The sequence below is a fragment of the Nanorana parkeri genome, unplaced genomic scaffold (genome assembly GCF_000935625.1).
Source record: "Nanorana parkeri isolate BGI_ZX_2015 unplaced genomic scaffold, ASM93562v1 scaffold1314, whole genome shotgun sequence".
Lineage (NCBI taxonomy): Eukaryota > Metazoa > Chordata > Amphibia > Anura > Dicroglossidae > Nanorana > Nanorana parkeri.
The window spans coordinates 331,106-346,469 of NW_017307582.1; the positions used below are offsets into that span (position 1 = coordinate 331,106).

General features: G+C 37.9%; 1 protein-coding gene across 1 annotated transcript in view; it reads right to left on the reverse strand.

Annotated features, from left to right (window-relative positions):
- Positions 1 to 15,364, reverse strand: part of LOC108797633 (thrombospondin type-1 domain-containing protein 4-like) — a gene marked incomplete at its 3' end in the record, with an annotated part of 438,368 nt that overhangs the window by 330,543 nt on the left and 92,461 nt on the right. Inside the window, exon 3 of the mRNA XM_018569261.1 lies at positions 14,408 to 14,510. Coding sequence (XP_018424763.1) covers positions 14,408 to 14,510 — 103 coding nt within the window. The remainder of the gene's footprint in view (positions 1 to 14,407; positions 14,511 to 15,364) is intronic.

Sequence of the window (15,364 nt, forward strand, 5' to 3'; positions counted from 1 at the left end):
GCCAGCCGTGATCTTACGGCTGGCTCCGGCCACTGGCAGAGAGATCAGCGTCCCTGGTTACCTGCTAACCAGGGACATTGATTTCCAAACAGCAAACTCTCCCTGGCGCTCCTGGAGTCTCCCGCTCCCGGCCGCCAAGGAGAGAAACACTGCTGTTCCTTTTTTTTTTATTCTGACACGGTATCAGAATAGAAAAAAAGAAAAACATTTTTGCCCATTGGAATGCATTGCTACATGCCTATTCAATTTGCAATAGCCAATAGTAAACTAGCATTGTACCCGCCCTCTGCTGCAGTTCTCCATCAGGTCCATCAGCAGAGGGTGGGTACAATGCTAGTTTACTATTGGCTATTGCAAATTGAAATAGCCAATAGGAATCTAGCAATGCATGCCAATGAGTAAAAGAAAATATATATTTTTTTCTATTCTGACACTCCGTGTCAGAATAAAGAAAAAAAAGATAAAGTGTTTCTCTCCTGGGTGGCCGGGAGCCAGGGGCGGACTGGGCCGGGGGGCAGGGTGGCAATTGCCCCCCGGGCCTCTCTGGTGCCTGTAAAAACGGCCCCCCCGCTGGCGCAGCTGCAATCACTCTTTTTCCTCTATAGGCTGCTCTGCTCCTGCAGCAGCCGAAGAGGAGAAGAAGCTCTTCGGCTGCCTTTGATTAGCCCGTGTAGTGTTCGGGCTCAACGGCAGCTCCCTCCGCCCACTTCTTCTGCAAGTGGCCGGGGGTTCTGCTTCCTTAAAAAAAAAGGGCGCCCGGGAGAGTTTTTTTTTTTTTTTATATGAGAGTTTTTGTTTCTCTTTTTCGTTGTACCACAATAGCACCACTGCAAAGTTTCACACAGCTGAACTGGATTTGGGCCACCTCAAAAAAATAATAAAAGAGATGGAAGAGTAAATTGTTATTGCTGCTGGCTCTTGCTGAACATTCAGGGAATTTGCAGTTATTGTATCTATAAAGCAACGTTCATCAACCTCTTCTCAGTCATGGCACCCTTTAAAAGTATGCAAATTCTCATAGCACCCCAGCCTAAAATGTAAAACGCGACATGTGGTCCCTCCAAAATCCACATCAGACCTTTTCCCAGATAGCGATCGGGTATGGATTTTAAGGGTGACCCCATGCACAAATACACAAAAATGGGGTCCCTTCACATCAGAGTTCCACATCAATATCTCTCCAATAAGAGTTGCCCTTCACATCAGGAGCCCTTTTCACATGAGGCACTTGTCTCCACCATGGAAAGGCATGATTCTGTGTGAAGATTTTGAGGCACCCCTGTGGATGCCAGAAGGCACCCCAGAATGCAACTGCACCATGGTTGAGAAAGGCTGCTATATAGTATAGAAGGAAGAACCTAAGTATACAGCCTCTCCACAAAAAGCATATGCAAGTCCTTAAAAAAATCTGAAGTTTTTCTTTAACAGTAGCAATCAATGATACATGTTAGGTATCCTCTATACATTTCTTCATTCTGAATGAAAGGATGGGATATTTTCCTCTGTTAAACACAGTAAGTCTCACCATTCAATTACTGGATCTCTCATCACTATCTCTGAAAGATATGTATTGCCAACATTATTAATGTTAGTATGAGAAGAATCAAGCTTCCCATACTTTTTCTTAACTTGTCACCTGTGTATACAGTAATAGAGATAGCCCACATTTCTGCAACTAGGGAATTCTCAAGGAACCATTGAAATCACTAGCATGTTGTGGTTCCCTTCATGCATGAGAACCACAGCAATTCTTAAGAGTGTAGTCAACTAAATCTCAAGGAATCTGTGAATGAACACCTTCCAGTTCAATAACACATTGAAAATGACATGCTTACTGTCATTACCGTTTACACTTTACTTAGTTACAATATTTGTGTTTGCTAGTTTCCACTTTTCACTATTTATGTATGCTAATGAGAACATTAGATAGACAATACAGGTGTTCTACCAGAGATAAATATTTTCTGACTTTTAAGTCAGGAATAAAAGAATTTGTAGCACCGCTTCAATGTGAAGCTACTTTAAAAAAAAAAAACTAATGCTACCTATTCACGAAACAGTTGTTTCAATGTCAACCTTAGTAACAGTTAATAACATTATTCAGTTTATGCACATTGTAAGATAAAAATTGTTTCTTGTAGAAATGATTTAAAACAATGTTAATAGCTTGAGTAAACATTGAACTTTATGGTGGTCATAAACAGTCCAGTCTTTCCTCTATAAGGTTTTTACTTCTGTCCCTATCAGAAAGATGTTCCCTCACTTTCTTTGACAGTAAGGTGTTTAACGTGTTCACACACACGTATAGCTGCAAGAACAGTGTTTGCAGCACATTTCTGCCAGCAGATGGAGCCAATGAGCATAGGAATTTCCTCCTTCTCCCCAGCTCCATCTAGTGGCAGCAATATGCTGTGAATGTTATTTGCACAGCTATACACTGAGCAAAAGTGTTATAGGTCAGCCCCCAGGTGATGGGAAATCTCTCTAAAGGGGGCTCAGACAAAATCAGAAACACATTTTTAAGTATAAGGGGAAGGGCTGATATGTTTTATTACTGTTATTTACTGCTTTTTGTGCCTTCCTATCTTCCTAACTTTTGTTTCATATTTTTTTAACAGAAAAGGGAAGGATTAGAACCCTGTCAGTTTTCTAATGCTATCTGGGGCTCCGTTAGAAAGACTTCCCCATACATATTCTTACAAGACAGGAAGTAAGGGGAAAAAGCTACAACAGAGACATAGACAGCAATGAAAAGCTGCTGAGAAGTTCTAGCATTCCCCTACTAAACAAAAAAATATTTTTTATCTCTATGAGTCCTTCAGGCCACTCCAGTTGAGCTGCACTGGTGTGCATAGATCAACAGAGGCACAATACCAGCACACAATTGTTTTCTATGTGCCCTGTTCACACCACAATGCTGCTTTAAGGTGGGTTGCAGTAGGTTGCAGTGTGTCTGCATTTTTTTTGCAATGCACTGCACCTCATGTCATATTCATTGCTATTCATGTTAGCTGAGCTGTGGTGATTGGCAGTGCATTTTAATAAAGTAAAGTTGTAATAAAGTAAAGTTGTAACAATTCAAGGCACCACCCATCACCGCCACAACACAATGGACACTAACCCACATCTATTTAAGCAATGTGACACTGTGTGTAAGTAAGGCAAACTTTCTTTAAACAGAACCCCCCCCCCAAAAAAAAACACAAGCTCTAAATCATTCCTTACTCTATCCAAAACTAAGAAAAAAATGTTTTAGCTTGACATCTACTTGTCATATTAAACGGACATTGCAGTAAAAATGCAATCTCCACTTAACTCATATGGCTGTTCACCCATCACTTATTGCAGCTTTACAGTTTAAAAAGAAAAAACTGTAGTAAAAATATCTAGCTTCTGTCCTTGACACCTAGCTGAGGGTATCATCCTCCTACTAGCTGTGAGATCCTGGGCAATGTAAAGTATCAAAAATATCATGAGAACATGATTCTGCACTGTACTGCAGAATCTTCTTGTGAGGTTTCTGGAATTAAGCATTCTCTGGGATCTCACTGAGAGCAGTGTGACATCACCCTCTGCAGTACAGAAGCCAGGGATAAGGTAAGTATATTTACTAACTTATTTTCCCTTCAGTTGTTTTTTTAACAGTAGAACTGCAATAAGTGACAGGGAGGGGGGCTAAAGTATTAAGTGGACATTTACTGCAAACTCAAGAATTATCTTTAAATACATACTGTCTTAATGGTCATGATTAACTTAAAAGTTTCTCTGCAGAATACAGGCAGATGTTCCAGCTTACAGAGTTCCCATTTGAATAATAAAATAGATTGCACATTGTATGACACTTTTATGTAGTTGATATATTTAGGCACAGCACACACTTCAGAGCATTCTGGAAAATGGCCATCTCTTGTTAACTTAATATTTGATCTCCACAAGTACTCTCTACCTAGTCCTACGAGACCAGGGGCTGTTACACATGCAAACAGCTCATTGTAGTGTTTTAACAACATAGTGTCTGTAGGAGTTCTAAGATTAAGACAGAAAGCCAACCTCTGCAATGTTTGTTATCCCAGGGTATGCTGGAAAGATGTTAGAAGTCTGCTGTAGCATCTAGTAATGTTAGCTCCTATTATGACTGCTGCACAAGGTTTATGATAATGCAATGGACAATCTGGCATTACTGAATGTTTTGAAAACTTTATTCCTGCTTCTCGTGGACACCAGGCAGTCTGTGTACTGAGAAAATAAACATGAAGAATAATGTGCACTTTGATACACAACAGCTTCTATTTTGCTTCTGGGTTATTTTTTGCCAAAATAAAAGAGAATATGTAAATGATAAAGACAATATACTGTATATCCTCCTATAGTACTGTCAATGAAACCTTTGTGCAGTGTGAACTAAAATAGCTAGAACGGAGGTTCACTTGAACAATTACAGAACTCCTGTCTGCTGGACAAAGGCTGGCTACATTTGGCATGTTTTACTTTAGCCTAGTATAGGAATATACCTATGAAATGCCTTGAGTTTTGGATATCATTTAGTAGAGCCTACTAAAGGGTGCAGGGTTTTACTGAGCTAAGGGTGTTATTGGATTGATTAAAGGTGTTATGAATTATAACTTGTAAATGTTGGGGATAGAATTATATGAGTTATGCAGATGCCCTGAGCAAGTTAGGTATTTCTAGTGTGGCAAAGTCAATTCATAATACATTTAGCTCACCATGACCAGGAGCTCCAAACACCAGATGATCAAAATGTTCAACATTGTGCAACAAGCTATATTTGCAGTCAATGTAAGTCAAGTGATCCATTCACTGCATTTATACCAAACCTGCCATTAGAAAAATAATTAGGCTGCCAATGCTGTCTACTTCTGACAACTGACTTTCATAGTTTCTGAGCCACAAACCTGGAGAATTAATGTAACAAGTAAAGTCACATATCCTTATTTGCCTATTTGCCCAAGGTCAGTAACTCAAAAAGCAATCTAACCAAAGGGTCTGAAATTGACAGCCAGGGAACCCACCTTTGTAACCTTCTCTTATGATAAGGCTAGCTGGTGTAAATATGTTTCTGACTAAATTATTTCTGACTCATAGGCTTCATGGGAATTTCAGGCAGTAAAACATCTGTTTGCCTTTTTAAAATTAATAAAAGTTAAATCAGGAATACAGTTGTGTGCATTTCAGTGGCATAGGCACCGTTTACTCAGGAAGGTAACACCTGAGGTAATCATTTTGTCACAGGTTCACTTTAGGCACGTAGGCTTGGAGTGATAGTCAGGGTGCAAAATGAAGCTAAAGGTGACACTGAACTCAGGAGTTAAATCTGAAAAATGCATTTAGGTACCTTAACAATTAACAAAAATGTATCGTATTTGTGTATCACTCGGTTGCAGGTCCTCAAATCATCTCTGAATTGGTTCTGACACTGTCATTCCTTCTGGAGGGTGGCTACCTTTGTTCCCCATAGTCTCCAGGCTCATTCCTGTGATGGACTACAATCTCATGTTCAGTTTAGTACTGTGTATTGAGATTGTAGTCCATTATGGGAGGGGCGGGTCTTTCTGACATCACACGCTCAAGAGCAGACAAAGTCTTTACTGTTGCCGGCCGGCTGCTGCAATTTTTAACCGTGAGTTACTTATTATTGTATTCAAATAAATGTTTTTAATACTGCACCATGAGGGTTTCCTTTTTGCCTTTTTAATATGATGGAATATAGGTAATGAGCATGGTGGAAGGAGCAAATTACGAAGGGCGAGAATGCTGACGTTTTCCTTGATTTTCCTAAAAACGCTTCCTTGGCTGTTATTAACAGTCAGAAATTCTGGTGAGTACCCAGTCACTGGGGGGTGTCTTTTGATTGCACAGAGGAGCGCCACCGTATTGGAACACTGATTTGTTTGAGATTTAATTTGTTGCATCTGCACTTTATTGGACTTGGAGAAAGTTTTTTCTTTTTCCCTTTTTTTCACTTGAAAAAGTCGTTCACATTTTCATCATAAGGGACTGGATTTTTTGCTGTGGACTGATTGTTTGGATATTAACGTTTAGATTTATTATCTTTACACATTTCACTGGTTCACAATAATTTAATTTTTTATATTGCATATGAACATCATTGTAAGGTTTTTAGCGCTGTACAGTGTATTAAGCATTATGGGAGTAAGCTTGGAGCGGTAACTATTTTACAACCCACATAGGGACCATGGGGAACAAAAGTAGCCACCCTCCAGAAGGAAGGACAGTGTCAGCACCTATTCAGAGATGATTTGAGGATCTAATGCCGAGTGATGCACAAATTAGATACAGTTTGGTAATAGTGAAGATACTTAAATGCATTTTTAAGATTAAAAAAAATTATGCAGGAGGCATAGTTATCTGCATTGTAGCTGCTGATTCGCTGATGAAGTCTGTAGCTTGCACTTGGTCACAACTAATCCTGTCCAATGCTTTGACAGCACAGCCTTTGTTGCTGAAACCCTCCTAGTGTTAGCTGCAGTGTCTGGGATAGGGAGCATATGAGGAACAAATGAAGGAGGATCTAGCTCAGTCAGGGAAAGTAAAGGAAGGGTTTGGTTTACTTATGAAGCTTGTGCATCACATTCTAACTGGATTAGGTACATGTGTTTTGTTTTCATACAGAAACTTTTAGTTGTACTTTAAACCCTTAGTAACATGGCTTCAGAAAATGTTTTCGTTCCTAGGAACTGGAGCAATTTTGCAATTGTTGCTATGTGTTTGTTTAACCATAATTTCCAGCTTCCTCATGTATTGCACTTACACATATTATATATATAGCTACATAGTTAGCGAAGTTGAAAAAAAAGACAAGTACATTGAGTTCAACCAATAGAGAACTCGGTGGACCAGCGACTAGCACTCAATGTACCGCATGACGGGATTATTCTGTCACTGGTGTTTAAAGGAGAACTATGAGATGAGTGATTTCCACTCACCTCATAGTTCTAAGCCGACCTGTGACAATGAGACTGTCACAGGTCGGCTCAGTAGATCGGGAGGTGAGGGAACACATACCGGGTTCCCTCACATCTCGATCCTGTCACGGCTCTCTGCCGTGACAGGGGGAGGGGCTGGATTCCCCTCTCCCCGCTCCGATCTGCTAGCGCCGACTGGCGGAACGGATGGGGGAGGGGGCGTGTACAGCTGGCTCTGCCTCTCGATAGGCAGAGCCAGCTGTCACTCACGCAGCTGGGCGGATCCCGTCATCTACGTCGGGATCCGCTCCAGGTGCGGTGTCTCAGTATACCGCGAGCTGTAGCTTGCGGTATACTGAGCTTAGGGTAACGGGAGGATGCTAGTTTGTGTCCTCCCGTTACCCTAAGGAGAACTATGGGGAAAAACACTGACCCCATAGTTCTCCTTTAATGAACTGAAAGACTGTGACAGAATAATCCCATCATTGATGCGGGAGGGGTTTAAGTATGGTTTCTCTAAATTACTTTAACTGTATTGGTTCTCTGGTTTTGGATAGGGAATGGGCCCCACACAAAATTTCCTTTAAAAAATATCTCTAGTGATTAATATGATTGTGTTATTACTTTTTACTTAAATTCAACATTGACATTATCTGTTTTCAAATGTAAGCACCAATGTGTCAACATTTACTATGCCTAACCAGGTTCATAAATCTGATTTAAGCTGTCAGACTGACTAAATAACTGCACAGATTACATCATTATAACGTTCTTTTTATTAATAAAATAGTAAACATGAAACAAGTCCTCCATCAAATTAAATATTTCACAGCTGCTCTTTGAAGCTCTTTTCTCCCTCCATAAAGCCTCATTTTATGTGAATGGTAGCATCTCAAGTAGATGCAAGACGAACAGAAAATGGTAAAAATGGAGAAGGAAGAACATGCAAGAACTGGTCACGTTATGGACAAGCATTAACTCAATTCCAACAACAATGATAAATGCACATAATAACTGATGTAAGATATTTAGACCTTATCACATCTACAATTCTCTAACCCAGAAAGTGCCAGTTGCAAACAGATCAATTTTGCAGATAACAGCACATTACTTCCCTAGGAGCACTTTATACATCGAAAAATACTGCTTCCTCCATCTACACCTTTCCTCTAGCTAAACATAAATCAAAAACCATAACGTGAACTGTATGTAATTTGGATATAGTGCTCTTACAAGCAATACGACAAAGTACAGGTATAGAGAGGTAAAAATGTATAGAGGTCTAGTGGAACAAACACTGTAAATCACTACAATGAGAATATTTCCCAGTCCTAAAGGAGTATTGCTTTTATGGCACAGCTACAAATGATTTTGTGTATGAAAGTCCCTGTGGGTGGATGCACATCCTCTCAGAGAGATTATCACTTCCTGTCACACAGTAAGCTGCAGAGATTTTGATCAGAGAATTGTGTTGACGAGGTTGTGCAAAATACTTACTGGCATGATATGCAGCAACAATGACCTCAGTTTATCATGAATTCAAGACATGGAAATAATTGAATTCTTAAAGAAGCAGATATAATTCAACATCTATTCAGACAACACAATGAACATTAGCACATTATGTATCTGAAACTAAACTTGAATCACAAAACAGAAAGGAAATTAGAGAAATGCACAGACAAACCTGGATTTAGGTGTGTCATGGTCAGTAATTGTGCCCTCAGCTATTGGGTATAAATCTTCTCTCTAATGTAGTTTCCTATAACGGACCAGCCTCATCAGCTAACTTGCTTTGCATTGAAAGATCGGTCAACTTACTGCTGTTTCTAAAAGGCAGTGCTATTGCTAGCAAACTAGAGCTGCATTGTATGGACATTTCCTTCTGACAAGTACTAGGTTAGCAGAAACCAAACAACCTGCACATACAATGAGGGCAACTCATTAAAATGGGAGCAGACAGAATCTGGAGCAGTTTTGGTAAATTCCCCCCAATGTGTTTGGCTGATGAGATCTGCAGTTCACCAGAGAAGCCTGGACCCCAACACAAATTGCTGAGTTTTACAGAACCTCCAGGGTGATACTGATGATGTTAGCATTCATGAAAGATAAAAGACATACAGGGTGTTTCAAATACAATTTTGAAAAGTGTTTGCATTCTATGAATAAGTGTTTTGTGACAGATCAAGAAACGTTTGTATTCACTTGCTTGGAATTTAGTTAATTGTTAACATTACTTTTTATTGCATAAGTAACCATTTTATTATCACAACAATAAAGTGACACTAAACTCAGGAGTAAAATCATAAAAATACATTCAAGTACATCAACTATTAACAAACATTTATCTTATTTGTGTATCACTCAGCTGTAGATCCTCAAATCAGCTCTGCATTTGTGCATACATTGTCCTTCCTTCTGGAGGGTGGCAACTTTTATTTTCCATGGTCCCTGTGTGTGTTGTAAAATAGCCACCCCTCAAGCTCACTCCTGTGATGGACTACAGTCTTGTGTTTAGTTTACTAATTTGTATTGAAATTATAGTCCATCATGGGAGTGAGCTTGGAGTGGTGGCTACTTTACAACACACACACAGGGACCATTGGGAACAAAAGTAGCCACCCTCCAGAAGGAAGGACAGTGTCAGCACCAATTCAGAGATGATTTGATCATCTACAGAGTGATACACAAATGAGATACATTTTTGTTAACAGGGAAGGTACTTGAATACATTTTTGAGATTTAGGTCCTGGGTTTAGTGTCACTTTAACTTAATTTACAGCAAAACCAAATATATTTAAAATAAAACCACAATGAGGAACTATAACACTATACAATGTCCAGTTGTTTACCATGAGTTACTGCAAACCCCGGGTTACTGTGGCATAACACTTTAGTTTACACATACAATTCTACTGTATGTAATGTCACATTTTTATGGGAAAAGTTAGCAATAAAATAATGAATACAGTTAAAATAACTTAATGGTCTTAATTAATTGATTGTCCTGCTCTACAAAAGATTACAGTAGGCTGATATCAAGGCAAATTCAGGCACTTACATTAGCTACATGTAAAAACATGTTTAATGGTTTTTAAATTAGTACATAACTGCATTAAATGGTGTTTTTATATCTGCCTAGAGTTCAGTTTTAAAAAGAATCCAAAACCCTAGTATGTTTTCATCAGAAAGCATAATGTTTGTCTGAAAACAGCAGGACATTACATTTTGGATTGCAAACAGACGGAGTGTGATTCAGATGGATATAAATCCAGCCTTCCATGCCCCAGAGGAGATGAGAAATTAGATTTCTGTGGGCTATCAGACAATTGTTGGCAAAGAGCAACATCATTAAAAATTGATTATGTAAGATGTAAGGTTATATCATCTTTAAACTTGGATACCGCTTTTATTTCCGATTTACTTTTAATATATTGTGTATACAGCTCTCCAACATGATTATGAGACCAAAGAGGCTCCTTTGTAAGATTCTAAATATCAGCAAAATCATAACTGTATAACGGTTGAATGCAGAGCTCTGCATCCAAAGTTTTATACTAACAGCTATTACATCACAATAACTACAATATTTTTTGCAGTAGTGGTTCTTTAAACCATCTAAAGTTGGTCGTACACATGGCAATTTGTACCTGGACTTTCAATTCCATAATTTTTTTAAATTGCTAAGCAATCAAATATAGAAAATGTGGATTTCTATAGACCACAAGTAGATGAGATCAAAATTGCCCACAAAAAAAGCAACAGAAAAATTAGATGACTTTTGATGACATTTCCTTAGTTTTTTTACCATTTCAATTCCATTTCAATTGCATAGTTACATAGTATTTGAGGTTGTATAAAGACACAAGTCCATCAAGTTCAACCTTTGTGTGTGTAGTGTGTGCATGTGTGTATATGAGTGCCTGTGTGGTCCTAAGAGTTTTAAGAGTACCTGTACCCCTGTATGTTACAGTCTCTTAGGAAGGTATCTAAATGGTTTTTAAATTATTCTATACTCTCTGCTGATACCACTACTTGTGGCAGAGAGTTCCAAAATGTAACCACTCTGACTGAGAAGAAGCCCTTATGCCGTGTGTGGTTAAATCTTTTCTGTACCAATTTTAGGTGGTGGCCTCTAGTCTTTTATAGAGAGTTTACTGTAAAACGTTTACTCTTGATGTTGCCATCACCACCAAACATTTTGTACATTAAAAGCAATTGCCTCAAGTCCAAATTTAGCAACCTTGTTTCATAGCTTTGATCCTCCAGTTGTTTTGTTGCCCTTCTTTGGAGTCTCTCCAGCTCCAGGACATCCTTTTTGTGGATAGGTGACCAAAACTGAACCACATACTCAAGATGAGGCCGAACCAGCCATCTATAAAGTGGCAAAATTATCGCTTTGTCTCTACAATACATTCCCTTTTAATACAAGACAGTACTCTGCTAGCTTTGTTTGCCACAGCCTGGCATTGCAACCTATTATTCAATCTGTTGTCTACTATGACACTCAAATCTTTTTCCATTTCTGACTTCCCTAGTGGAGTTCCCATTAATGTGTATTCCGCTTGCCTGTTTTTAACCCCAAAGTGCATTACTTTACATTTAACAACATTGAACCTCATCTGCCATATATTTGCCCACACACCTATTTTATCCATATCCTTTTGTAATGTTATAATGTCTACGTCCGTGTATATTACCCTCCCAATTTTAGTATAATCTGCAAACACAGAAACATGGCTATTAACATCCTCCCCAATATCATTCATAAATAGGGTAAACAATATGGGGCCTACTACAGAACCCTGAGGAGCGCCACTCTCGACCTAAGACCAATCTGCCATTTATCAATACTTTATGGACACGTTCCTGAAGCCAGTTCTTTGGATCTTTCAATACGGCCAATCGTACTGGTGGGTGGTAGATTGTGTTGTTTCTGGAAATTATTTATTGTTACACCTAGTGGCTTGGAAATGGTTGAATATGACTGACTATTTCCATGTGTACTGCCAGCTGTACAGTTTCTTATATCTCTCAATGACTCTTCTGGCAATATCTATTTTTTTGTTGTTATTTAGTACAGGTATTTATAAAGAACAACAATTTACAAAGTGCTTTACATACTGCACATTCACATCAGCCCCGGCCCTCAAAGAGCTTACAATCTAAAGTCCCTATTTCACTTGCATACAGGGCCAATTTTAAATAGTAGCCAATTAACCTTCCAGCATGTCTTTGGAATTACAAGAGTGAGAAATGGTTACTACTACTTCCTTGTTGGATTTTAAATTAATTTAATATTGTGGACCATGTAGCACAGTAAAGTGGCACACTCTAAAGCTGGATATACATGGTTAGAAATGTACGTTCTATTTTCTAATGGTTAATGGGGTTAAATCTAGAATCGTTTTTGACTGTATTGATGAAAGAAATCAAAGGAGCAGGAAGGAAAACTTTTTTTAAATTAATGAAATTACAACAGTGAATGTGGTTTTAGTTTGGGGAAACTCCATTCATTCCACAATTGAATGTTAAAATCAAATTAATTTTCGAACAACATTCATCAACTCTCTATATGCATTATCAAATGTTCTGATGTAACCATGTATAAACAGCCCAAAGTGGGTAGACATAGAACTATGGCATGCGGATCTTGTTGCTGGAGTTTTCAAGATATATATGCAGCCAGTAGGTAAATAAGCTCATCAGATTTCATCCATCTGTAACCAAAATTTAACTTTTGGTAGACTGAACCTTTCAAATGGTCAACTTATTGTTTAAGTGTAACTTACATAAGATGTTGTCCTAGTGTACATAAATGATTACTGAGTATTGTAAGTTATTATTTAAATATATCTTCAAGATATATTTGGGGTGTATGTGGATATATGCATCTGTATCTCATCTCCAAATGAATAGGCATAAGAAAAATATTTTATTATTAACTAGACCATGCAGGTATTATATGTCTGTGTATGTATGTATTTAAAAGATGAGATTTAAGTTAACTCAACATTGTTCTACTGTCTCTCATCAAGCATCTGTGTACAGCACTAGACACACACTCCAGATAGGTATATGAACCATATTTACTGTTACAAGTCATCTCTGGTCTCCCTTCAATGCAAAGAAATGAATGACGTTTGCACCATCAATTAGAAAATTGATTGTGTGCACAGTAAATATATATCAGAATAGCTTGTTTGCTACGGCTAATATCAAATGTAACAAAACTGCTAAAATACCATTTCAAAATATTATTACTTAGAGTAAAGGGCAGAAGAAATGCAAAATAGCATAAAGCTACATTTGGTGAAATAGGAAAGTAGGGAGAAGAAATGTAAACTTCTTAAATGGACAATTCATGAACTTTACAACAAGCAACAAGGGCTAATCTGTACCAAACATGTGTAAACACAGCCAAGAACTTCAGAGGGATTAACATGATTGTCTCTTTCCTGGGTCAGCATCTCAGTCCAGATGCTGACCTTGAATGATGCCTGAAGAAAGAAGCCTCCATACTTCTGGAGAAAAAAATCTAATTAAGGCATTGTCAGGGGAACTAATGTGCTCCTTTTGTGAGGTGCTAAATAACTGTAAGTGTTACACAGTACCTAACATGCAAGTACTTAACATAAAAACATGTATATGATTATAGGTCAACGTATAACTGCAAAAAAAAAAGTATCTCAATGTCCTTTTATCTCACGAATCATGTTTGCAAAACAAGGAAAGACATTGTTAAAAAACGAAATATTTTGGTACTTGGAAAACAAGGAAAAGTCAGTAAAGCTGATAGCTAAGCCACTTGTTGTAGCTTATAGTACATAAGTTGCAAAGGCAGAGAGGTGACTTTTCCTTTTTATTCAAATGCCATGAATGTTTTTTTTCCCCATCATGTCAACAGGCTACAGTGATGGAAATGCAATATTGACAACATGACATCAAGAACTAAGCAGTACTTAAATTTATAAGTGTGTATTTTTAGAATGTATGCATTGTATAATGTTTTTGTATAACATCCATTTGTATCCTCATACAAACATATGCCCATATGGTAACTTCTTCTTGTAGTTTTATATAAGCCTTTAAAAAAATAAAGGATACTTCAGTAGGCTTGTCATGCTTTTATTCCACATGCCTGAACCTGTCACTTCTCTCCTCATTTCTCATAATTTAGCAGCAGAAACATCAAACTGAGCACAGTGATGTCCCTAATATTATTCCACTCTACATATCCATTTGTTCAACAAAATATTATGTTACAAATAATTATTTGGGTGCTTTTACATTGTTTGCTTGGATTAACTTTTAATAACCAGTATTTTAGGGAACAGACCTTTAGCATTTAAAGCATGGTTTAAATATATATGTGGATTTCCCAATTTCATTATAGTTATTTCAGCTAAAATAAAAAAAAGTCCAATTGTATGCTCTAGTAAAAATAACAATAATTATAGTACCTTCTGAAAATGGTTCCCATTCATATAATCTCCCCATAAATGGCTTGTTGTTATAGGATGCACACTGTACTTCTCTGATGCCTCTGTTGTTCCCCGGACACAGCTGTAAAAACAAATAACCAGACAAGGGTTTATAATTCAGAGTTAATGACTGTCTCCACAAGGCCTAAAAAGATCTGTCCAGCGTGTAATTTTTATACAGTGATTTTATTACATATACATATCCTCAGAGGAGACAAACCATCTTGTTTTGTTTACATATAAGTTGGACATTGCATACATACACCACCTGCATTTACTAAACATGTGGCATGTTCTCTAAATTCACTTCAGATGAATTGTAAACTTCAGAGTTCTTCTCACCTAATGTTTATAATGATGTGTACATATTAATATGACATTGTGCGTGTTTGAATAAACACACAGCGAAAAACAATAATGTTACAATTACAATGGAGACTGAAGAGTGGTGACAGATGTCTTATCCATGACTTTCCGCACGAGTCCACATATGAGTACCACTCCTTATTGGAAACAACATGGCACTAAGTTACACTATGCTACTAAGGTAGGTCATAGTTAAAACCTCATTAAATGAATACACATAAAACTGACCTCCACATTTAGAAAAAAATACAAATAAAATATGCAACCTAGCACAAGTTAAGAAAGCTTTTGCTGCAATTTTTACTTTCAATCTGGAGCTGTAGCTTGCAGTATTTATTCTCCTCCACTAGGTGCCGCCAGTTTTCTGGGATGAATGATGGTCAGCATCATCATTCAGCTGTCATAGACTGGCCACCTAATGGATGTTATCTATCAGTCAGGGCACAGAATACTGTAGCACAGACCATTACTTACATGTATTAACTGGAGCAATGTTCTGTTCTGCAATAAGGACCGTCCTCCACTGCCAGCAGACAAAATGGGAAAGGACCACTGATGTCTTCATGCCAG